This window comes from Aplysia californica, unplaced genomic scaffold (assembly GCF_000002075.1).
Source record: "Aplysia californica isolate F4 #8 unplaced genomic scaffold, AplCal3.0 scaffold00332, whole genome shotgun sequence".
NCBI classification, from domain to species: Eukaryota; Metazoa; Mollusca; class Gastropoda; order Aplysiida; family Aplysiidae; genus Aplysia; species Aplysia californica.
Genome location: NW_004797602.1, coordinates 238,826 through 263,756, shown reverse-complemented (window position 1 = coordinate 263,756; position 24,931 = coordinate 238,826). Strand labels below are relative to the sequence as shown.

Sequence of the window (24,931 nt, the reverse complement as noted above, 5' to 3'; positions counted from 1 at the left end):
GTGAGGATGGGGAATGGGGTGTCTTTCCTTTTTCTAATTGCTTTAAATATTCTGTCTGCTTCCACTCCTCCTCCTCCCCGGCCCACCCCCATATATACTTTCACAATTATAGTTTTAGCCTTCGACAAAAATCCTTTAAAAAAAAGAAGCACGTCACGACAAATCTTTAAATTTTAATGTTGAGAATTGTATTAATGTTCTTGAGATGGGTCGGCCATGGCATCCGCATGGAAGACCACCGAATTCCCAAACAGCTGCTGTTCGGCGAATTCGCAAGTGGCAAAAGAAATCCCGGGAGGCCAAAAAGTGGTTCAAAGACACGATAAAGGAAAACCTCCAGTTTGCTAAGGTAACTCCCAAAGAACTCGAAAGAACTGCCACCGAAAGGAACACCTAGCTCAGGGCCGTCCGTATTGCCAGCGGAAACAGTGATGCAAACTACAGGGAGAAGCTGACTATCAGAAGAGAGAGGAGACATAAGCCAACCGCCACAACCACGACACTCCAGTGTCCCCACTGCAACAGACATTGTTCATCCAGGATCGGATTGCACAGCCACATGCGCGTCCACAGATGAGCAGCAGGATTCATCGTCATCTTCGAAAGGACTACCTACACCATGTTCTTGAGAGGGTGGCGATCTTGGATACAAACGAGTACACTTAACTTTGTTCTAAAAGACGTCTTTTAATAAAAACCCAGTTTTTTAAATCAACACCGAAGAAATAAATATAGTCTATTGTTCATGAATTGTTGTGGACGTATTATAACCTTTTTTTTAAAAATATATTTTTAAAAATGTTTTAGAATGAACCATCTTTTGTAGTGAGCTATCTTTGTTGCTACACTGCACATGGCCTACATAATCTTTGAACCGTACTCATTTGCTCTGCCGTATGTTTTTAGCTAAAGCATTTACTGCAAAGTTTTCGAGCTTTTGTGAGGCGCAACACTTAGAAATGAATGTTAATTACAGGTAGATCTATCATAAATTTACTTTTTGATGTATCACTTTGCTTCTGTTGTTGCATTAATCTAGTGCCGTCAAAAAATTCGTGGCGTAACTTATTGTCAAATATCTCCTTAACTACTGATCATTATAGATTCCCCAACGTTTGCACGATGACTTATTTCAATTTGTCTTAACTAAAATGAATACTTTTTCAAATTCCTGCATAAGCTGTATTATAGAAAAATTCTTAATAAATACTAATTTAAAAATCCAAGTTTCTATAGCTTTTAAAAAGTTAACAGCTTGGGCAATGTTGCTTTTAAAAGAAAGCTTGACATTGTTTTCTAATTGCGACTATATATGCTTATCGAACGCGTGTTTTGAGAAACTTTAGTGCAAAAAATGTGTTCACTCTAAAAAAGTTTTCTTGTAAAACTACATGTCGCCACTAAAAAGCTCGGGCAATATCGCTTTAACTTTAAAAGCAAGCCTGTCGATGTGGAATCATTGTATTCTAATCACGGTTTTATGCTTATTGAACGCGTGTTTTTGAGAACCTTTAGTTCAAAAAATGTCTTCACAATAATTTTTTTTCCTCTGTAACTAACTAGTTTTGCCACTAAAAAGTGTCATTGGCGAGTTGTGACGTAGGCCATTATCCGGCCATACTATTATGTGTATATTATTAAATGTGTGCAAGAAGCAGAGAGTGCTGTGAACAATCACATTTTCCGCGTGACGGAGATTTATAGTTATATAATAGAAAATTTATGAAGAAATTTTTTTTAAAAATCTAGCCTCTATTGTTGTGAAAAATATGGTTAAGTTACGAAAAATTGATACAAACTGCTGTACAAAGTATGAGTGAAGGTGATTCACCCGTTCAAGTCGAGATATTTGAAGAGTTTGATGGAAAGAGAGGCAGAGGCAGACAGAGGGAAAAGACACTGGACAAGATGACAACTTGGCTAGGAGCAGCAAGAGCAACAGACACCATTGCTGCAACGCAAGACAGAGTGAGAAGTGGAGTTCCATAATCGCCCTCGCCAGTCGGCAAAGCACCGGATGATGATGATGATGATGATGATGATGATGATGATGATGATGATGATGATGATTTGAAGATAGATTGCGCCACGAATTTTTGACCTCACAATTATATATATAGGTCCCTATCATCAGGGGCGGTATGTTAACTGGGCAAGACCGACGGTGCCGGTCAAATTTTTGTCAGCTGGACTGTTGACAAGAGATTTATTGCTGATTATGATTTTCATTCAGTTTTAAGTAAATCCGAATAAAAATATATCAGCATTCAAAAAGCACCTTGCCGATTTGAAGGCGTTCAAATAGACAAGTAGGATTCACTGGTATTTTGTCGCAACAGAGCCTCATTCCTTCACCTTTGTTAATCGCACCGGCTCGTAACTTTCGTCTCCCGTCAAGCCGTCACGTCGCGGAGCTTCGTACGAGGACAAATGAACACGGCGGGTACAGCGATGACGTTAGTCTGTTGGACAAATCCATCAACTGCCCTAAGAGCGAATATAACATCCCTTGATTGCCAAATTGGCCTCCGTGTTGCTAACAAAAGCAGTAATGAGACTGTCTTGAGTCTTGAGCAGCACAAACACATGAAATATTTTATCAGCAATACATGTAGGCCTACTTATCATTCAACCTTTCTCTAACTATCATCAGAACATTTATTGTCAGCATGGCTCTAATCTTTTTTGTTTATTGAATGTTTAGCCTTCTACAGTTCCTGTTTGGTGACTATTCATCGCTTTCTCCCCACTAATAACGTACCTGGCCCATATGACTCTAGCCGGGGAAAAGAAGAATCGTCTAGTGAAGATATATAAGGAGAATTATAACGAGGAGCGATAGGCTCTCGGCTGTCAGAGTCTGGGCCAAAAACCCTCCCTTCCCTCCCCTTATCCACCGTCACCCCAGCCAGAGACCGTAAATACCATTGACCCCAGCTAGACACCAAGTTCTATCATTAGCATTTGACACACTTCCCCACTTCGTTACAACAGTGTTCTGAGAACTGAGAAGTGTGATGAAGAACGTTTGATTACATAACGATGAAAACTGTTGTGCGCTAACTTTGTCCAGCTTTGTATAGTATATCTGATTGTAGACTTAATCTGCATGTGAAAGCGTCATTGGTACAGTATCAAGTTCTTATTACATATTTACAGGTCGATTGCACGTCGATATTGTGTGTGGGTGTGTAGAAAGTAAATGTCTTTGGTTAAAGTACCGGAGGCCATGACCCGCAGTTTGTTGGGCTTCTCACTTACAGTTTGTTTTCTAGCAAAGACTCTAGTAGTGTTTCATTTTCTATGCCGTTCAAGTCAGTTTCTATTAACTCAGTAACTTCCATCATACATTATTCATAATATTGTTTCTAGACACTACCATATTACTCAGCTCTTTTACATTATAATATTAAAATGTTTATAGTGGTGTGTGTGTGAGAGGGGGTGGGGATAGCGGAAGTAGGGGTATAAAATGAGGAGAGAGAGAGAGAGAGAGAGAGAGAGAGAGAGAGAGAGAATGTGTTTGTGTGAGTGTGTGTGTGTGTGTGTGTGTGTGTGTGTGTGTGTGTGTGTGTGTGTGTGTTGTGAAGGAAGGGGATGGGGGGAGGAAGAAAGAGTCTATGTGAATGATGGCCGGTCAGTTCTATAAACCACGAGCCGCCACTGCCTATCATAGAGTTTTAGTGCCTATAGTAGTGTACACATATGGCCCCTATACTACATTATGATTTTAGTTTAGAGAATCTGAGCCGGTGTTTGGAGGGTGTCTGTGGGACTTTCTTTATTTTCCCACACCAGGCCTAGATTATCATTATTTTGTTGTGCTTCTCTTTTCTCAAATAAACAAGAGAATCCGAACTGCTTTGATTTGCGTAAGAACAAAAGTCATAATACTTTTAATACAATCGAACTGAATCAACCTTTGGAATCAACTAAAAGGACACTATCTTTGAAATTTGAAAGGACACGATATTCGATTCTCTCACTCGAGTTGTTTCCGAGAGAAATCCCGTTTGGTTGAGATTTGCAACGAGAAATATTCTTGATCCAAATAAAAAATATAATCATTATAGGAATTTTTATTAAAGTTAGAATTTCGTGAACTACACAAAAAAAAGCATGGTGTACGCGCAGAAATACGTTTTGAACTTCTTGCATACCCTGAAAATGATTCATTCTTGAAGCCACTTAGGATTAGGGAAAGGAAAGAGAGTTTAGCCTACTTTATTTCTTAGGGACCCCACCTACCGGTTCCTATGCTATTTTAAGAAATTCTGAAATACCCATATTCCGAATATGCGTATTTTGTTAAATATTTCCCGGGAAATATCACAAGCAAAAGCAAAGCAGACCGACGACAGTGCTGATTGTCAAAACAAAGTTGATTTACAACATAAAATCTAGATCTACTTCTTGATTCACAATGAGCAAAAGTGCCACCACCAATTTACCATGGTAAGCAGGCCCACTTAAAGATACCATTCCCTAATTATTTTATTAAATGATGCTGCCACGCAAAAATGCCAAATAACTCGAAACAGAATCAATATTCAGGAAAAGTGCTCTTGTCAGGACCAAGGAGGAGGGCACTTATCTTGAGAATAACGTGAAGATTTCAATGAGATCTGACTGTTAGTTATTTTGATAGATCTACACTTTCTATAAAGTTACCAGTTAGCAGAAAATGCAATTTTGGGAAAGACGCAAACAAAGTCAAAGCTTTCGAAACATTGTGCAATCACAACTCACAACCGTCTCGGTTGGAAGTGGCTTTTCTCACCTGGGAAAACAATCGGGCGATTTTGTAGTTTCGTTCATTAAAGTCTTCAGGGGGTCTTCAAACATATCTAAATGGGTCCCCGGAGTAGTTCCGTATAAAAACGAAAGTGCAATAATCGAATAGTTCTTATCACGGCCTTTCCAACGATACCAAACTTGATAAACTTTGCAGCCACGGAAAGTGTTGTTGTCAAGGGGTAAAATTTAGCATTTCTTGACGTTATGTTTGAATTTTTTTGCCCCCGCTACTGCTTTCAAATACATTTTTATGTATGTTAGAGGGCCACCTCTATTCTCACCCGGGATGAGAATAGTACAGGCTAGTCTTTTGGCTATTCTCACCCGGTGCGCGTTCACTGTTATAGCCTAGCTAGGGCCTAGATCTAGGCCAACAAATTTTGCGTTCACCTTAAACCACAGAATTCTACACTGTGATAACAGAAAAATTGTAGAATTCTGTGCCGTGAACAAACGTTCCATTACAACTGTAGCCTACTAAAAGCGTACAATTTTGGGCGCTTTTTCGGTAGTTCCCACCCCGCAATTTTATTAACGGGTTTGGGCCACAAGAGTAGGGGGGGGGGGGGGGTTCAGGGGGGACATGCCCCCCTGAATTTTACCATAATTTAATATTTTGCAGTTGTTAGGTTTGATATCTTAGCTCACCGCGAATCAAACATATAGATCTAGATTATTCTAGATCTTCTAGATATCTAGATGTAGGTCAGGCTTAAATAAGGGGGGTGGGAACTACCGAAAAAGCACCCAATTTTGTATGTGGGCAGTGGAGAGAGAGAAAGAGACAGAGAGAGGAGTAGCGTGAGAACTTCCGGTCAAAACAAAATGGCGACCCGCGTAGTTCTGCTCGATTCGAAAAAATAGCCGTAGCATCTTTGTAGACAACCAAATTAATTTACTTTTGTGTTTTAACATCATTTTTTAACTTTGTTTTGGTCAATTTGATCGTCCACACTGATAGACAGTATTCAGAAAGAGAGAGAGAGAGGGGAGGAGTAGATCTTGCGAGAACTTCCGGGCAAAACAAAATGGCGACCCGCGTAGTTCGGCTCGATTCGAACAGTGAAATAGCCATAGCATCTTTGAAGACGATCAAATTAGCTTACTTTTGTGCTATAACGTAATTTTTTCTTGGCTTTTATCAATTTGATCATCCACACCGATAGACAGTATTCCAAAATGAGGAAAAGCAGGTCTTGTTTCGCACCGGGTGAGAATAGCCTACGCTGGCAAGTCTCACCCGGGGTGAGAGGTAGATCGTTTTTCTATTCTCACCCCGGATGAGAATAGCCACTTCCATGTTAGAGGTCTCTTTAGGTCTTGGGACCTTCACAAAAGGATTCTTGACATATTTTTCTGTAAGAATATCCATAATACTCGAAGTTCCATATTTTTTTTTAGCATATACCCGATTTTCTAGGGGATGAGACCCGCAGATTCCCTTAACTGTTCATTTGCAAATAATTAACAAGGTATTGAGATTACAACTTTAATTCTTCCATTTTCTATTTTGTTGCCCCAAAAAACATAAATTCACCAATTTCCACTTTTCATCTCATTCCATTCATAAATGTGAAAGCTATGGGTTTTCAATATTCAGGTGCCGTTTGCCCTTCTTTATTCCTCTATAGAGGAATTTTCTCCAAAATACCCACAATATCTGACATGTACACAGCCATGACTTTTTTATTTATGGGCCTATTTTGAAAAAGTAAAAAGCATTTTACTTCTGGATTATTGATCTTTGTACCTGGATTGTTTATGGGTTAGTGGTACCCATCTTTAAAAAAGCTGTGGTCTGCTGACTAGGGTGTAAATTAGGTTGTAAAGCGCACAGAGCATGCTGTTGAGCGGAAACTTGCGAGATCCAAATGCTACTGCTATCTATTATTATTATTATTAATCAATGTGCATTAATGTGGGACCCGCTGGATAGGAGTTGGATATTAAACATTATATATCAAATTTCAGGGCTCTCTGCCTACTTAGCTTGGTTCTATCGGAGAGATAGACTTTGATTTTGGAGGGATTTCACCTCTCAAATGGACAATTTAGTTGGAAGGGGGAGTTAAACCAATCCATACCTTATTGCCTTTTCTTATGACTATGGGTTCAAGTTTATGAAAGTGCTTAATGGCAGCAGACAATATATGAGAACTGTGTAGGACTGTAATGGAATCTTGAGTATTTGTGGCTATTTGATTTCGAATGTTATTGAGCTTGAGGATAATGTCTTTATCTAAAACTAAAAGTGTTTAGTTGTCATCTTTTGTTTCCCCAGGGTGGAGAAATATCGACCAAAGCAGTTGGATGATCTCATTTCTCACAAGGACATCATTACCACAAGTAAACTACTCTTGGTTTCTCATTGTTGCTGTTGTTTTTTCCTCATTAGGTTTTAATTGTGCCACAATGTGGTGGAAACTGGCGCTCGTCAATATTTTGACAAATAAATCCTGTCTATTTGCCTTTCTTTTGATAAAAATTAATCTTCAGTTCTTCAATTGAAGTCGAGATATTTTCAATTGAAGTCGAGATATTTACGAAAAGAGGTGGGGGTCACCTAGTATCAGAGGTAAAATAAGCAAGAAAATAGCTGCCCAAGTTTTGTGACTTCCAACACTGTAGTGTCCTTGGAAATTGGAAAATATCTTTTAGTGACTTTGGCCGTTTTTCAATAAAATCCACACTGGAAAATCATTTTAAATGGACATAAGAGGTGCTTAGCCTAAAACAAACATTCGATGAAAATTGCCCAATGGGCGGAAAAATGTAGGTTACTTCGATTTCATTATTTTGACAAGCGCCTGATTTTTTACCATTTTGGAGCACATTTGAGTATTACTTTTGTTTTGATCGTTGTTGAGTTTTTATTATACAGAAGTTTGAAAGGGACGTTGGCTGAAATGTGAGAATTTATTGAAGGTAGGGAGGAAAGGGGTTTCGACTTCTATAATCAGTATTTTTTTTTTTTAGAGAGCACATATATATGCTTAATTTTTTTTAAATAAAGAAAAAGAAATTTACTCTTTCACTAGTGGGGGGGGGGGGGGGGTCCTCACCTGGGCCAGGTCCTATCTGTGACCTACTTTCTGATTCTACCTACCATCTGTCAAATTTAAGATTTTTTAGCCACATGTATTATGAAAATAAAGTGGAAAGAGTGACCTATCTCATCATGTTGCTAAAAATGATTGTTATTTCAGATTCGATTATTATAAAAGTAGGTGTGGTTTTGAAGCAGGAAGTGGTGAGCTGTGAAACACGGCTTGGGGTCCAGCGTTGGGGGTAACACGAGCCATCAGTAGTGAAAGAGTTAATGATTGCAAAGTTTTTTTTTTTAATGGACATCTTTTTCTCAAATCTCTGTCTAATCATTTACCTTTTAACGGTCTGATGATTATGATAATATGTTTTTTAACGTTATTAGCTGAGATTTAGTTTTGCCTTCAATGTGAATTTTTCACGTCTCCTTTTTTCCCCCTCAACAGTAAGCAAATTTGTTTCGGAAGACCGACTGCCACATTTGCTCTTCTATGGCCCGCCAGGAACTGGAAAAACAAGCACCATTCTCGCTGTAGCAAAACAAATCTACTCACCTAAAGAGTTCAACTCTATGGTTTTAGAGGTTGTTACTACTTTCGTCAGTTGTAAATTTTCTTTTTGATAATCAAACATTAATGTTCTTGATACTTACATGTGTAGTGATGATAGATATGAGGTACTTTTCTTTTCAACCCGTGAAATTAGAAAGTTTCAAATGCAATATTTTTGTTCTTTATATTCCAGGAAAATATTATGTTATCAATTGTAAAATTAGATTGTTGTCCTTCTTTGGATTTCCTCAACTTTTACATATACAGTCACCTTTGTGTGGTCAGACTTGTGTATATATATATGTGTGTGAATACATAGCTGCCAATTAGTATGTAAAAGATGTATTACTATTAAATGCGTTTTTAAGCTCTGAGTGTTGAAGTCTGTTTTTGCACTGGAAAATACATATTTTCTATTTTCTAGTATTGCACTTAATGGGTTTGCCGATGCTGGAGAAAAATTATGAACTTTCAAGATGGAATTTGTGAACAATAATGAGAACAAAATCCATAAGTCAGATGGAGAGATCTTTGCTGAAGGTCTACTTTGAATTACTTGGATTTATTGAATATAAAGCAGTGTGTGTGTGTGAAGGGTTTGGAGGGCGTTACTTTGCCTATGTTCACCATTTCGATCAACTGTGTGGGTAGAGTCTGTTTTTTTGGTTTTTTTCTTGAAAAGTTGGTAGCTATACAAATATAATTTACAATAATCTTTACTGACACTTGTTTTGTTCTGTCCTTACAACTGTCAGTTGAACGCATCGGATGATCGTGGTATTGGGATTGTGCGAGGTCAGGTATTGAGCTTTGCAAGTACAAGAACAATTTTCAAGTAAGTGTACAATTATATTGTGATGCTAGTGACTGGTGTGATTCCCCCACGGGATGTTCTTGAATTTAAGTTGTACAGGATTTTTAAAGGCTCTCTGCCTTCTTACTGTGGTTCTTTTTTTGATGTTTCAAGGAAAATGTTTGCTTTATAATCTCCCTATCACTCCTTCACTGTGACCTTTTGTTTAGTCAATGTCAGAATTTATTCTGTCTTGGGGAGGGGAGAGAGTGGGGCACAGGGACAGAGACAGCGTCGTCCTGGGTGTTGTATGAGCAAAAATGCCGTATGATGCCCACGTACAACTTGAGAAGACAGATTTTGTCTTGTGACTTTACCATGGGTCTCAATATTCCGCTATTTAGCGGATTTCCGCTACCGCCATGTCCTCCGCTAAACTCCGCTACTGCGAAAGCGGGTCAATCAGAAAGAGGGTTGCTGGGAACATAGTGACTGCCAGACCTCGGGAATTACCAGCGAATTTGGAAAAAAAAATCGCAGAGACTCGGGGAAAATAAATTAAAGGACTCGAATATTATTTGAAAACCAAGTCCGATAACGTCTTTAAGTTCATTTTTGCCGGTCGTGATTGTGATGTTAATTCGGCTTTTCCAGGTCTGAGAGTACAAGCGGAATTGTATGTGACACCGAGGCTCGACCGGAAAATCAAGGTCTCAGAAATTTGTCTGTAAAAGTCTGAATACGCAACATTTGTAACATGCAGGTTCTGCGTTACAAACGTGGTGTCGCCATGAAAATAATGTTCGTCACTGTGCTGTTGCTTGTGGGGGGGGGGGCAAAGCAAAGAAAGTTATACAAGCGTCTTGTCGGGCAGTCATTGTGACCGGTCAATGAACCTGCGCGCGGTCTGAGGGCTGTGAAGTACAGGACTCCGGAATAGGGGGGGATATTATTGATTTTTAAAAAAAGATACACTCGGGGATGGGCGGAGGGCTGGACGCAACACCAGAGGACAAAAAAAAAAGAAAAGAAATTGGAAGCAAATTTTAATATTTAGAATTTTGATTACTACGACAGCTCTCTGCAAAGTAAAGTGCGCGTCTGTGCATGCCTTGTGTATAATCGGGATCCGTCATTACTACTTGTAAGCGTGTTAAGGAACTTAGGGCAGGGGCCTAAGTGTTTGCGTTTCATTGGATGGGTGACAGTAAATTATGTCTCTATATTTTAGCTTTTTGTTCGAGATTCGCAGATTTTAAGTGTCACTGTATCTTGCCCTCCCACAGTTCCTACATCCCTCACACTAAATAGGTTTACTTGAGCTATTCAAGTTATTACTCTACTTTGAGTTTGAGCATTAATTTTGTCTTTCACGTATGTTACATGTGTATGAATCATTACACCCAGACAGGTTCATGACAGTCGATATTCTGGTTCTAGGCCTTTTCCCAGGTTCAAAACAAGATTCATTTTTATATAGTTTATATAGGCGAATATGATGAAGGTAAAATATAAATAAGTCGAACAAGACCACAGTGCGCCTCCACTTTCTGTACGTAATCAAGATTGTTAATATTTGGTAAGTGACTCTTACTTGAAATTATCTTCCAACCCCTCAAACTGGTATGAAATAACCTTGCTTTGATAAATTGATGGTTTTTATTTCAACATTCTAGGGTCCAACTGTATAATAATAGTGGATGTCTCGTGAAAATGGGCTTCTGTCGTGATCATGCGGAAAGTTCCTCCTTTTTAAAAATTCTGAGTTGAGACCCATGATTTACAGCCGGATTGAGAAACGGGGGGGGGGGGGGGGGGGGGGGGGGGGGGGTTCATACTTGAGTTTTGTCACTAAGAGTTAAAATTTTATTTGTGGGATGTAAGACAGTTCAAAAGGTTCAAATTTTGTACTTTGATGTTCTGATTCCCAATGAAAGTACGTCGTACTTGAAATTAGTTGCTATTTTTCTGCTGGGGATATTTTACTTGTGCTTTTATTGTAATTCAAGAACTATTTCCATTATGATCTGTTCTACCTTTCTATGAGAAAAAAAAAGAAGTAAGAAGTTTTCCCCCCGGGGCAGTGCCACTGACTGTAGTGTGTTTAGGCCATTCCCAAAGGGGGGACATTTCTCGTTCAAGCATAGTAGAATTGTAAATGGGCTGATTCATCATGTCACGCTCATAACTGTGCCTGATCTACAACGGGGAACTGCTGCGTTTTCTTTCCTAATCCTTACTATTGTCATTTTCCTCTACTTCTTTTGTATGTTTGTCACTCTTTTGTGACCTGCTATTTCCAGGGTGCCTTGATAGTCCAAGGAGACCTTGTGCTGTTGAAGCTAGAGAGGTGAGCAGAGTAAGTCTGATTCCTTGTAAAGACTTTTCTGTTTACACCCACCTCTTGGCGCTCATATGACCTTATGCAATTGCGAGCGCCGTAAAAACCTCTACTAAAATTAAACTAAGAAGTTTCTTTAACTTAGAAAAAAGATTAAATTTTCTTTCATTAGTTCATGACATTAAATTTAATTATGTGTGGACGAAAGTGAAAAGAAAATTCTGTTTTACTATTAATGAACCAAACTGATTTTCAGGAAAGGATTCAAGATTGTCATATTAGATGAAGCTGACGCCATGACAAAGGATGCTCAGAATGCGCTGAGACGAGGTATGTGTTGTGTCAGTGTGTTGGAAGAAGTTAATGTCGATACCCCATTCTTTTAGTAAGTCAAAAACATATTTCGGACATGTGACCCAATGTGGCCACACAGGGACTGGGAACCTGTGATGTGTGTAGGTCAAGTAAGTTATAAATGGAGGGGGGCTCAAATGGACTTTGATCAGGTGTGTATATAATTAGAATGTCCTTTGCCCTGGATTTCTTTATGTGGCTGAAGTGCGTTTGTGAAGGAATAGTTTAGTGGGTAGTTGGCGGGTGCTCTGGTGTGGTTTGCTTCTTCTTTCCTATCAAAGGTCTATCGTCTTTATCTCCACTCCTTTTTTGTTTGTTACTCTCTTGTAACACCTCTAACCTTTGGCACTGATATGACCTTATTGTGTTGCAAGTGCCGTAAAACACTTACTTAAACTAAAGTTTAGTGTGTGATGTTTTTTGCTGTTTTGGAAACAGTGCAAATGAAGATTCACCAGTGTCTTTTTACAAATGTATGACAAGAATGATGTATCCCTTTTCTTTTTTTTTTTAAGAAAAAGGTATTCATAGACACACAAAAATTGTCTATTTTGGTACAGTAGTGCACCTTTGTGCTGGAATCGCAACAGAATTTTTATGTTTCAGAGATTTACACTGTTCTAAAAGTAATTGGAGACGGCATAGTACAGGATGCTGAGTTTTCAAAATGCTTATTGTGTTGTAAATTGTACCTTTATGGGAGGTGGAAAAGATGTAACAGTGGGTGGTTAGCGGGTGCTCTGGTGTGGTTTGCTTCTTCTTTCCTATCATAGATCTATTGTCCTTATCTCCCCTTCTTCTTTTTTATGTTTGTTACTCTCTTGTAACACCTCTAATCTCCTGCCGCTCACATGACCTTATGCAGTTGCAAGCGCCATAAAACTTCTACTAAAAAATTTTTTTTTAAAAGATGTAACGTTACAAAGGCCACCCAAAGAATTGCCTCCTCATCTACCTACTCACCTAGGTTTTTGTGATTTTGTGAGAGCAGTCCCCATTAACCTTTCACTTTTGAAGCAAGCATTTTGATCAGGTTGAGAAAAAAAAAGAATCGCGAAATTAGAAATATCGTATTGTGTTGAATTTCTATTTTCTTCTCAATTCTGCAATGTAGGTACAGTTGAACCTGTAATCGCCACCCTAATAAGACAATCCACATGTACAAATGTCCGTTTAAGGTTTACTCCCTTGCATATTTTTTATAATGGGTGGCTGTTGTAGACAGTTTCAACTGTATATTTATATATTTGTTACTGCAGGATTTTCAGAGGTTTTATTTTCATCTTTTTCGACAAACTATTTTGCAGGGAAACATCAAATAAGTGCATTGCGAGTCTCAAATGACACTGATGTTATGGGCATTACCTTTCGTCCGTACACTCATACACACTCGTACAGCCACCTATACATTCTTTCACAAATTCATGTGCTCACACACATGTATGCTCTTAAATTAAAGCCTTAATCGTGTATATTTCTTGTGTTGAGACTTTAAGTATACCACAATTTAATATTTTCTCAAGTGGTCCAGTCTTTTGCTGCTTTAATAGTTTGTTTTGTAGGGAATATCTCTTTGTTCATAAGTGGAATTATTTGACCGTCATATATTTCAGTTATTGAAAAGTTCACGGAGAATACAAGATTCTGCATCATCTGCAACTACTTGTCCAAGATCATCCCCGCACTTCAGTCTCGGTGCACGCGGTTTAGGTTTGGGCCCCTGCATCAAGACCAGATGGTCTCAAGATTAGAACATGTTATAGCACAGGAAAGGTTAGTATTAAAAGTTATATTGAAAAATGGTATTGTATTATTTTGGGCCACATGTACAATGTTTTTGAAGAACTTGAGGAAGTAGGTATTGAAAATCTGGAAAGTTTGTTGAAAAGCTTTGTTTGAAGGGAGTTGCTGGTATACGTTTGGCTGGTCCTCAAGAGAGTGGTGGTTGGATATGCACATACTTGTCAGCGATCATGTATGATATATATCCCAGAAATGACGATGTCATGTGTATGTTTAATAGCCCCTATTTGGATGTGGCCAATTATCGTACTGTCATTTAATTTTGTTGTAAAGTTTTATGTTACGTACAAAAGAAATATTTTTGCTCTGTAATTTTCGTGCATATTCCTGTCACTAGTGTCTGTGGTGTAGCAGGTAGGCGCTTAGCCTAGGCATGCAGAAGATGCGAGTTGGAATCTCTCATGTTGAGAAATTTTTCTGTCTAGTATCTGTCTGATGTGATGTATCCTCTGCATGTGCTGGCCCTGACTGGCAGGGTCAAAGCAGTCTGTGCCTCTGCCTTCTAAATAAACTATACTGTGTCAGAGGAGTTCTAAAATATTCACTATATGAAAATTTATCACATTTCTTTTATTTATATACATTGCATATGTTTAGTTGCCCTCTCTTGATATGGTCAATTATCGTATTGTTATTTCAACATGTGATGTGTTGTTCTCTTACACGGTATACAATAGTAATGTTTGTTTTCAGTACTTTTCTTGTCACCCCCTGGGGCGGTGCTACTACTGCAGTGTCTTTAGGCCATTCCCAAAGGGGGGACTTAAGATGTTCTGATGTACAGTAGAATTGTAAATTGGCTGATTCATCAATGTTATGCTCATAACTGCCTGCACTGCAACAGGGAACTACTGCTTTTTCTTTCCTAATCCTTACTATCGTCATTTTTACCTCTATTTCTTTTGTATGTTTGTCACACTCTTGTGACCCGCTATTTCCGGAGTACCTTGATAGTTGAAGCAGACTTTGTGCTGTTGAAGCTAGAGAGGTGAGCAGAGTAAGCCCGATACCCTTTAAGGACTTCTCTGTTGACATCCACCCCTTGGCGCTCTTATGACCTTATGCAGTTGCGAGTGCCGTAAAACCTCAACTAAAACTAATACTAAACCCTCTTTGTGCCTCATTGTATTGGGACATTTTTATGTGTCATTCTTAAAAAAGCAGTGACATATGAACTCATGGTTTTAGCTGTCCTAGCACAGAAAGACCTATTCGTTGGAAGGCACCACTATTATATGTATGTCTTTACTTTCCCTGTTTGGTTTCTGTCTGTTTTACTTTTACACAGCTCTTGATTACTGTCATTGTGTCTATGTGTTTTTCTTCATTCATGAACAGGATGCTGTGTGGAAGACTAAGCTGATTGCTGAAATGTCAGATTAGAGGTCGTGGGTAGTTAGCATGTGCTCTGGTGTGGTTTGCTCCTTTTACCTATCATCCTTATCTCTCCTCCTCCCTTTTTGTATTTGTTACTCTCTTGTCATATATATATATCTCTAATCTTTAACCCCTCGGGGCGGTGCCACTGACTGAAGTGTCTTTAGGCCATTCCCAAAGGGGGGACATTTCTCGTTCTAGTGCACAGTAGAATTGTAAATGGGCTGATCTAACTATGTCATGATCATAACTGTGCCTGAACTACAAAAGGGAACTGTGGCTTTTTCTTTCCTAATTCTTACTATCGTCATTTTCCTCTACTTCTTTTATATGTTTGCCACACTTTTGTGACCCGCTATTTCCGGGGTGCCTTGATAGTCGCAGCAGACTTTGTGCTGTTGAAGCTAGAGAGGTGAGCAGAGTAAGTCTAATGCCCTGTAAGTACTTCTCTGTTGGCATCAACTCCTTGGTTCTCATATGACCTTATACAGTTGCGAGCACCATAAAAACCTCTTCTAAAATAAAAATAATAAACTCTAATCTTTGGCACTTATATGATCATGTTGTGTTGCATGTGCTGTAAAACTTGCAAAGACTGAAGACTAGTGGCCTTAATACTGTGCTATATTGTTATTTTTATGATGCCCTGTTTTGTTATACTTATAAAGAGTACAATAGTAACATTTCCTCCAGCTAATTTTCTTGCCTCTACCATGTCTTTTGATTCTACATGTTTTCCGTCTTTTAGTGTAAAGGTGACAGAAGATGGCATGAAGTCCCTGGTGACTCTGTCCGGAGGGGACATGCGGAAAGCCCTCAACATTCTCCAGAGCACGTCCATGGCGTATGAGGAAGTCAGTGAAGACAATGTGTACACATGTGTGGGACATCCGCTCCGCAAGGATATTGAGAGCATTGTGGACTGGGTGCTGAATGAGAGTTTTACCACTGCCTACCACAGTATCCTTTACTGGAACTTGTCATTTTTCTCTTTCATTTCTTCTGCTCTGTCATTCTCACTTTTATTATTTCAAACGGTGCTGATTTTCAGGATAAGCCTCTATGTGTGTGTTTGCAGGGGGTCCGAAAAGGTCAAACTTTTTTTTCCTCATTGCCAGTCAGTACCTTTGTATTTTTAGCAATTCACTCACTCTGGTAAAGCTAACTGAAAATACTAAGTGGTCAGGAATTGCAATGGAACTGTGCAAGACACTATGGCTTATTCTGCAATTTCAACTTGGCAAATAATGTGGTTTTTTTGTTCATCAAGTTTTAATTTGATATAAACTGAAAGATTTGGGAAAGCATCTTGAATGAAGACGTACGTCATTTCATGGAAAAGTCCAGTGAACAGGTGCATGTACCGCACATTTTATGTAAACCTCCATATGTGAGGAGAAAGGGAAGCGAGAGAGAGAGAAAGTTGTGATAAGGCACTGCTTTGGCCATGTAGGTGCAAACATGTTTTATCAGTTGCCAAGTCATTGACTTCTTGTAACACCTCTAATCTTCAATACCTATTTGATCTTATTATTTTGCAGGTGCCATAAAACTCTAATTTAAACTAAATGTAATTCATACTTAGCTTTCCATCAATTGAGAGTCACTACTGTGTTCTGATCAATAATTTTGTATTGTATATCACAATGCAATTTACCTCACTCCTCCTTACTTTTCTCTGTGTACTGCAACATCTGGTGTAATGGTTAAGTTTTGTCGTTGCATGCAGAAGACGTGAGTTGGATTTATGGCAGGGTTGGTGATTTTTTAAATTTTTAAATAAAAAATTTTAAAATCGATTTTTAAAATTTAAATTAGATTTTTTAATTTAAATCAGATTTTTTTTTATTAAAAAAAAAATGTCGACACAGTTTGGGATTTTTGGTGGCTAAAAGTATGTTCTTTTAGTGCAAAATGCATTGTCTTTATTTTAACTAGTGATTAATTTAAGCAACTGCAATTTTAGAAAGCCTTAATCTGCTATATCAGTGAATTATGGCTACAGACAAAAAATGAAGAAAATGTCAGTCTAAAAGGAAGGGGGGGGGGGGGGAGGGTAATTATGCATAGATAAACTTGCATTTTATTACAGTGTGTGTGTGTGTGCGCGCGCTTGTGTTTGTCTAAAAAGAAAAAGAAAATGCTGATTTAAATTATTTAAAAAAAGTAAGTTGAATACTGTATTATTTTACTACTTACAGTGACAGGGGGGAAAGCAGACTTTTAAGCAATTTTAGTCTACTAAACCTTATATCTGTTTTATAAAACCAAGGAAAGGAATTCTGCATGTTTAAAGATGTTAAAACAGAATACTTTTAAAAAAAGGTGATTTAAATCACTGAGTTTTATTTTTAAAGTCAAGTTGATTTAAATTTTAAAAAATCAACTGATTTAAATCGACCTGATTTAAATCAACCCAACCCTGGTTTTCAATTATGAAAAAAAAAGTAAATTGAGAACTGTATTATTTTACAGTGACACTGTTTTATAAAACCAAGGAAAGGAATTCTGAATGTTTAAAGATGTAAAAACAGAATACATTTTTAAAAAGTGATTTAAATCACTGAGTTTTATTTTTAAAATCAAGTTGATTTAAGTTTTTAAAAAATCAACTGATTTAAATCGTCCTGATTTAAATAAACCCAACCCTGGTTTTCAATTATGAAAAAAAGTAAATTGAGAACTATTATTTTACAGTGACAGGGGGGAAGGCAGACTTTTAAGCATGATTATATTAGTCTCCTAAACCTTATATCTGTTTAATAAAACCAAGGAAAGGAATTCTGAATGTTTAAATATGTAAAAACTGAATACATTTTTTTGAAAAGTGATTTAAATCACTGATTTTTATTGTTAAAATCAAGTTGATTAAAATATTTAAAAATCAACTGATTTAAATCCACCCAGCTCTGATTTCAATTATGGAAGAGAAAAAAAAAGTAAATTGAATACTGTATTATTTTACAGTGAAGGGGGAAAAGCAGACTTTTAAGCATGATATTAGTCTAATAAACCTTATATCTGTTTTATGAAACCAAGGAAAGGAATTCTGAATTTTGAAATGTGTAAAAACTGAATAAGAATACATTTTTTTTAAAGTGATTTAAATAACTGATTTTTATTTTAAAAATCAAGTTGATTTAAATTTAAAAAATCAACTGATTTAAATCAACCCAATCCTGATTTATGGGAGAGTGAAGCTAATTTATAGAATGTCTCAGTCTGCCGGAATGATGTAAGCGGTAAACCATTACTCACAGAAGACTTGAGTCAGATTTCCATGTGAGGAAGGCTTTTTAGTCTTGAGTATCATCATCTACCTGTTGAGACGTTGCATCCGTCTCTGTCCAAGTTGATCCTGATGGGCAGGATGAAAGAAGCCGGTCTCCTCGAGGGTTTGAATTGTGTTAATCAGGGATTATAACAATTTCCATTGTATAGTATAAAGCTCCAAATACCCTGAGTGTGATGTACACACACAAAAGTTTGCTGAGTTATAAAGTTCAGGTTCGGGAAAAAACCTCAAAAGTAATGAATGGTTGGAAGAATTATGATATTAAAATTGTCATATCTATTGAACAAAAGAAACAAGTACTTGAGGGTTATTCATTAATGAAGTCACCTGATATTGCATTTTATTTTGTCCGGTGATTTGGGAATTGCATGTCATGTTTAAAGTATTTCGCATTAATGTCGTGGATGATTGATAGGCACCACTTGTTTTGGTCTTTCTTTTCTTTCCCTGTGTTTTTTTTTGTCTTGCTTTTTGTGTGCTCTAAATGACTGTTATTGTGTTGTGTGCTTCTCTTTACTCTTACATAAATGCAATGTGTAGTTGCCCCAGTGAATCAATCTTCAAAGAGCTTTTATAGATTTGCATACTCGTATTAATTCCATATTTTTGTAGCTTGTTTGAACTTATGATAAAACAGATATCATGAAGCTCAAAACAGCAAAAGGTCTTGCCCTGGAGGACATACTTGCAGATGTGCATGCTTATGTACACAGAAGTAAGCATATTTATCTCATTTTGTTTATTTCTCCCTCCCTCTTTTTCTCTCTCCCCTCTTTCTCTCTCTCCCCTCTCTCCTTCTCTCTCTCTGTCTCTGTCTCTCTCTCTCTCCCACTCTCTCACTCTCTCTCTCTCTCTCTCTCTCTCCCTCCCTCCCTCCCTCTCTCTCTCTCTCAAAATGTGCTCCATGACCGGTTTCGTCTCTGTTAAATTTACCACTACAATCATCCGGCCATAAAGGATAGTTATAAGTGGTTAGCGGGTCGGGTGCTCTTGTGTGGTTTGTACTTTCTTTCTTGTCAAACAACTAATGTCTATCTCTCCTTTTTTTGGTGGTGTTTTTTACTCTCTTTTATACCATACGTGAGTTGTTTAAGCATCGCACTTTCGGAAAAAATAAATCCTTTTAATATTATAATGCGGATTTCACGATGAGGACCCATAGGTCCTTTCCCTCTTTTTTGGGGGGATTTTGTGAAAACAGTTATTTAATAAATCTAACCTTACCTTGGTGTAAACGACTCAATCCATGAACATCACCAAATTTGGTATAATAATCCATTTTGTCGAATTCACTGGCCACAAAAATCATTATGTACCTAATAAATGAAAATAATAAAAATAGACAATGGAGATAACAAAAAGAAAAAGAAATCAGTTGAAAAAATGTCTCCCAACGTCAGAACAGTTTATAAGACCTCGAAATCGTCATCGGCACTGATCTGGACGACTCAAAGCATTCATTGGCATAAAAAAATAGACAATCAGAAAAGGACGTGCTATTTTTGTCCCTAACGTCATTTGTTTACTTGCTACACATTGTGTTGCAGTCTTTTTCACTCTATATAAACATAATAGATGACAAATAAATGTGTGTAATTGGGTTGGATTTGTAATGGATTCTGACGTTGGTGTGCTTGGGATGTAAGAGACTTGGAAAACAAGAGAAAACATCTACCTCATAGAAAAGGACACTAAAGAATGAAAGAATGGCGCCCAACTGAAGTACAGTCAAACCTGCCCTGACGGCCACCTCTATAAGACGGCCACCCGTACAAACGGCTACTTTCCATTTCCCCCCTTGCGTTTTTTCGCAGAGGGAGACATGCGGATAGGTCAATAAAGGAGAACAATCCAGATTTTTTCCAATCCTCACTCTGACTCTGACACGCATGAAAATGATTCGTCCTACTTGTGAAATTGTCAGTTGTAATCACTCGTTGAAACTTGGTATTACAACTTGGCAGTTTCACTCGTAGGATAAATCACGATCTACCACAACTCGTGTAGTAAATTATTTGTAAAACCTCTAATCTTTGGCACTCACATGACCTTTTTGTGTTGCAAATGCTATAAAGCTTTTACCAAAACATTCTCTTTACTATTACAATGGACTTGCTATAAAAGAACAGTGTTGGCGGGTGCCCCAGTGTGGTTTATTCCTCCTTTCCTGTCAAACATCTATCGCCTTTGTCTCTTCTTCTTTGTGTTTATTACTCTCTTGGCACTTATATGACCTGATTGTTGCAATTGCTGTAAAACTTTTTAAAAAACGCATACATAAAGGACAGTCTACTTAGTGTGCCTGCTGTTTGTGGCTCCTTTGTTTTTAACCTAACTTACATTTCAGTATTCTAGTTTCCATTTGTGTCACAATGGGGTGAAATGAGGTGCTCATCAATTTTCGGGCATGTGGAATTGTTGGTACCGTCATAAAGCTTAATCGTTTACGAGGCTATTGATGACTTTTTAAAATGCCCATGTATCTTAAGTAGATATTTGCGATGGAATGAGGTGGGGGTCACCTGGTGTCAGATAAAATTAGTGAGAGAATGGACACCAAAGTTTCGTAACTTTCGATCCAAAGCTGCGGGTTTTCTTGGAAACTGCAAATTTATGGGGGTTTTTTGCTTTTGAGCAACATTTTTTAGAACAGCCTTGTAGAAATGTGTTTTTCAATGAACATTAAAGGTGTTGAGCCGAAAATTTTTTTTTATAACTTAGTAAAAATTACCTAACAGGCGGAAAGATACTGGTTTCTCCAATTTCAGTGTCTTGTTGAGAGCCTGATTCCACCACAATGCAACACATTTAGATTCAGTGTATTGTCAAAAGAAAGAGACTAAGTTTCAGGTTTTCAAGTCATGCTAATTTTTTCGTGAAAAGCCTTGTATTTATGTAATTTTTTTTGCTTCTCGTTTTCCAGTTGATTTCCCTATTGCTGTGAGAATGCAGCTCCTGGAGAAAATGGCAGATACTGAGTGAGTGCTACTCCTAATTTTGTTCTGATTACATAGAAGTATATCTTTTGTTCTGCCAAACCTGGTTCTAATGCACAGAACAGAAGAAAGAGTAGATCAGCACACTAGTGCACGCCGTGGTATGCTCTGCGCTAGTCTAGAGAAGCGAGAAAATTCAATGGTGGTGACTTCATGAAAACACATTACATGCTGTCATATTATTAATATGTTCATGTGTAGGGCCTCCATCAACTGACTTTGCAGAGATGATAAGTCATCACTAAATGAAGGTGGGTCAACAAATGTACAAAGGCTATTTTCTCTTTTCTAGGTTTATGCGCAGTGTGTTGTCCCATTGATGTTTGCAAACAACACACAAGCGATGCCTCTCTCTGGCCTGCTATCGATTCATGTGCGCTCTCAAGTCCTTTTCTCCTGTTTCTCTATCCCCAAGTGCGAAAGAGTGAAAATTTAGTAGAAATATCTCTCAAAATACTCTTGTCTTAAGTTTTGAAGTGGAAGCATTTCGGTTAACCCTTAAAACCCTGAATTCTTTTTTTTCATACCTCCCTAGAATCCTGAATTAAAATTGAGATACTAGAAAATACTAGGTTGGTTCATTGTTTTGTTTACTGTGTCTTTAATTGTTGTTAGATTTTACTGAAGTTTGAAAATGTTATTTATATATGAATGCACAGCCTGAACAAAAGGGGAAAAGGTTAAAACACTGGTTTTTAGGACCAACTCAATGAGTTAAGTCTTGTGTGTGATCCCCGACTCCACTTCAGTCAAAGTATCTTTAGACCCAGCCGTAGATCTAGCCTCTGGTAGCTTTAGTGGTGATCCCCTGCCAATTCCACTATCGTCAAAATCATCATCGATGTTATGTGGAACATTGCAATCGTCTTCAACTGTCATATTTATCGATATATCTGACTGGGAGATCATTATTGGGTTCTGGTTCAGGATCAAAAATGTGAAAAATTTTGCGGCCTGAAGGGCCTGGCAGCGAAGAGTGACTAGTTTTTCTTAAAAACTCGCATAATTTCGAAACTTTTGGTGTAGAACTGCTCTCATGACATTATTGGTACTTTCTGCTCAAGACAGAGTCATCTGGAGTTACATCCCGTTTCTAGCACCGGGAATCAAACGATAAAGTCGACCAGCGGTATAAGCTGGGTGTGGCAGGATTTCAAAGCCGCACTGTTCTGCTATCTGGACTGCTTGTTGTGCCCTGTGCGCTGGGGCGTTGTCATGCAGTAGGAGGACCCCATTACAGAGTTTTCCATACCATTTTCTCACCCGCTCGGACTGCCGTTTTATCAGCAAACCCGAATAGTAGTCCCCTGTGACTGTTTTTCCATTTTCCAGGTAGTCAGTCATGATGATACCTTCACAATCCCAGAAACACGACAGCATGACCTTTCCTCTTGATGGTGTTACCTTTGCCTTCTTTGGTGAGGGAGAAGAAGGGGTTTTCCATGGCATGGACATTTTTTGTTCTTGGTCAAAATGATAAAACCAGTTTCTTCACTATGGATACAGGCTCTTCTGTTACCACAAAGAATGGGCGCCCTTCATGATCTTCAACCATCACCGACATAAATCCAGATTTGAATTTTGTTCCCCAGTATGTCACAGTATTATAACGAGGACATTTGTCACCATAAACTTGGACCATTTCCTGAAAAAAATGTCTGAAGGGGATTTTCCTTGCAAGTGTAAAAACTTGATAACTGAGCGATATTCAACAGGCTCATGGTACAGCTTCAGCAAAGAAAAAACGAACATTTTTGTGCATGGTTTCATTGATCTCGTTGAATAGTGCCTTATTATTGTTGGATTTTCCCGAAAATTTGCATGGTGTGTTCCAAAGAAATTGTCTAGAGGCTGGTGAAATTTCATTACTCTACCGTGATTCCTTCATACCCAGACCAAAGACTTATTGACCCCCCCCCCCCCCCCCCCCCCCTTCGTACTTTCTGCATTTATGAAAACTGGCATTTTTCTTTAAAATGATTCATTCAGCGAAAAGCACAATTTTTCTTTTAAAGTGTATTCAGTACATGCATTGAATAATGTGGACAGATAGTGGTTGCAGACGTATTTTGTTCAAGAAATAAAAGTGTTTGGGATCAAATTGTCATAATATATCCTGATCTTTCGCTACTAGAAAGAGAAAGATCATTGCAAGTAATATGGAAAGGGAGAAAAACTTTCTTATATTACCAGCAGTAGCTTCCAGCCAACGGACTGAGCTTAAGTACCACAAAAATGTTTTTATCTACCCTCGTAGTTGTTACAGTATTTATCAGTATCTGAGGTCTTTCAGGATTTCCCTCATAAGAACCACAAAACATGGTTAAATTGAGGGAAAAAATCCACTGGTCCAGCAGATTTTGGTTTAAGCGGACTCCACTGTGTTTGGTTTTTTCCAATGAACTAACTTGTGATCTGTAATTTTTGTGTGTATAGAAGGATGGCGTTTTGAAGATGTTTTCTGTTACTGTTTAACCCCTTCGGGACCTACATGACGAGCACTGTCTGTCATTTTTTTTCTTCTAATTATGAGGAAGGGGATAGGATGCTATTATGATGATCTCTTGCCTTGAAAAGTGTGAGGACCGTTATGCTGTGCACTGTTTGTCTTTCTATTCACCATACTGTTTACATTAGACATGATGTAGTACAACTAATTTCAGACGGAAATTCAGTTATACTTTTTTCATACATGGAAATTTTTAGTTTGTTGTATGTACAAACCAGATCTAATCATATGAAATCGAGCGTCATGCTTCATCCCTGGGGATAAAAAAAATTGTACTCTATAAAACACAGATTGACCCTGCATCACAAGGAGTTAAAAAGGTACTGAAGAATGTTTAAATGCTGGAATTTGGTGTATGTTCAAATCACCCTGAAACTGCAACTATATTCATTGAAGTTTTATTTACTGCTAACAATCTTTTTTACTTTTATGGTTTCTTCCTTGTAGGTATAGACTTGCTTCTGGCACCAGTGAAAAAATCCAGATGGGTTCCTTCATCGCAGCATTTCAGATAGCCAGAGACCTCATTGCGAAGGACGCTGTATGAATTTTCAGTCGCGGTTGTTGTTTTTTTTTGGGGGGGGGGGGGGGGGGGGGTTCTGTTATATGATTGTACTGGGGTTGTTGTTGTGTCGGAGTTTGATGTTATATTTGATGAGTGAGTGATGTATTGATCCTGTAATTTCAGTTTGATGATCATGAAAAAGGATTGCCTATTTTGTCCTTTTTATACATTGCAAGCAATGTGAATAAATGTTTTTCGCCATATAAGAAGTTTGCTGTATTTTTTTGTTTGACTTTCTGTCAGTTTTTGCAGCCATCTCTCCTTGTATTTGGATGGAGGTCACCTCTGAAAGGTCTTACTTCTTTTCTTTCCCTCTGCTGTTTCTTTCTGTCTAGCTTTTCCCTGCTGTAAATGACTGTTTTAGTGTTGATGTGCTTCTCTCTACTCAAACAAGTTTTTCCCTCTCTCAAAGTTAAGTGGAATGTAAATTTCAGAACATATGCTGAGGTAATCATAGCTCTGAACATGAAGTAATAAGTACAAACCATAAAGTAGTACAGTGAAA

At 38.0% G+C, this 24,931-nt stretch overlaps 1 protein-coding gene across 1 annotated transcript; it reads left to right on the top strand.

Moving 5' to 3' along the window:
• Positions 1 to 4,139: 4,139 nt before the first annotated feature.
• On the top strand, positions 4,140 to 24,632 carry LOC101854346 (replication factor C subunit 5). Its single transcript, XM_005102606.3, has 10 exons — positions 4,140 to 4,455; positions 7,079 to 7,143; positions 8,289 to 8,425; positions 9,149 to 9,228; positions 11,784 to 11,857; positions 13,495 to 13,654; positions 15,810 to 16,021; positions 18,994 to 19,071; positions 21,280 to 21,334; positions 24,309 to 24,632. Exons 1-10 carry the CDS (start codon positions 4,424 to 4,426, stop codon positions 24,406 to 24,408), a joined length of 993 nt encoding a protein of 330 aa, XP_005102663.1. The 5' UTR covers positions 4,140 to 4,423; the 3' UTR covers positions 24,409 to 24,632.
• The last annotated feature ends 299 nt before the right edge of the window (positions 24,633 to 24,931 follow it).

Coding starts and splice junctions, on each gene's coding strand:
- LOC101854346 (XM_005102606.3), top strand. CDS start 4,424: ATGAGCAAAAGTGCCACCACCAATTTACCATG. Junction 8,426..9,148: donor TCAACTCTATGGTTTTAGAG/GTTGTTACTACT, acceptor TACAACTGTCAG/TTGAACGCATCGGATGATCG. Junction 11,858..13,494: donor TCAGAATGCGCTGAGACGAG/GTATGTGTTGTG, acceptor CATATATTTCAG/TTATTGAAAAGTTCACGGAG.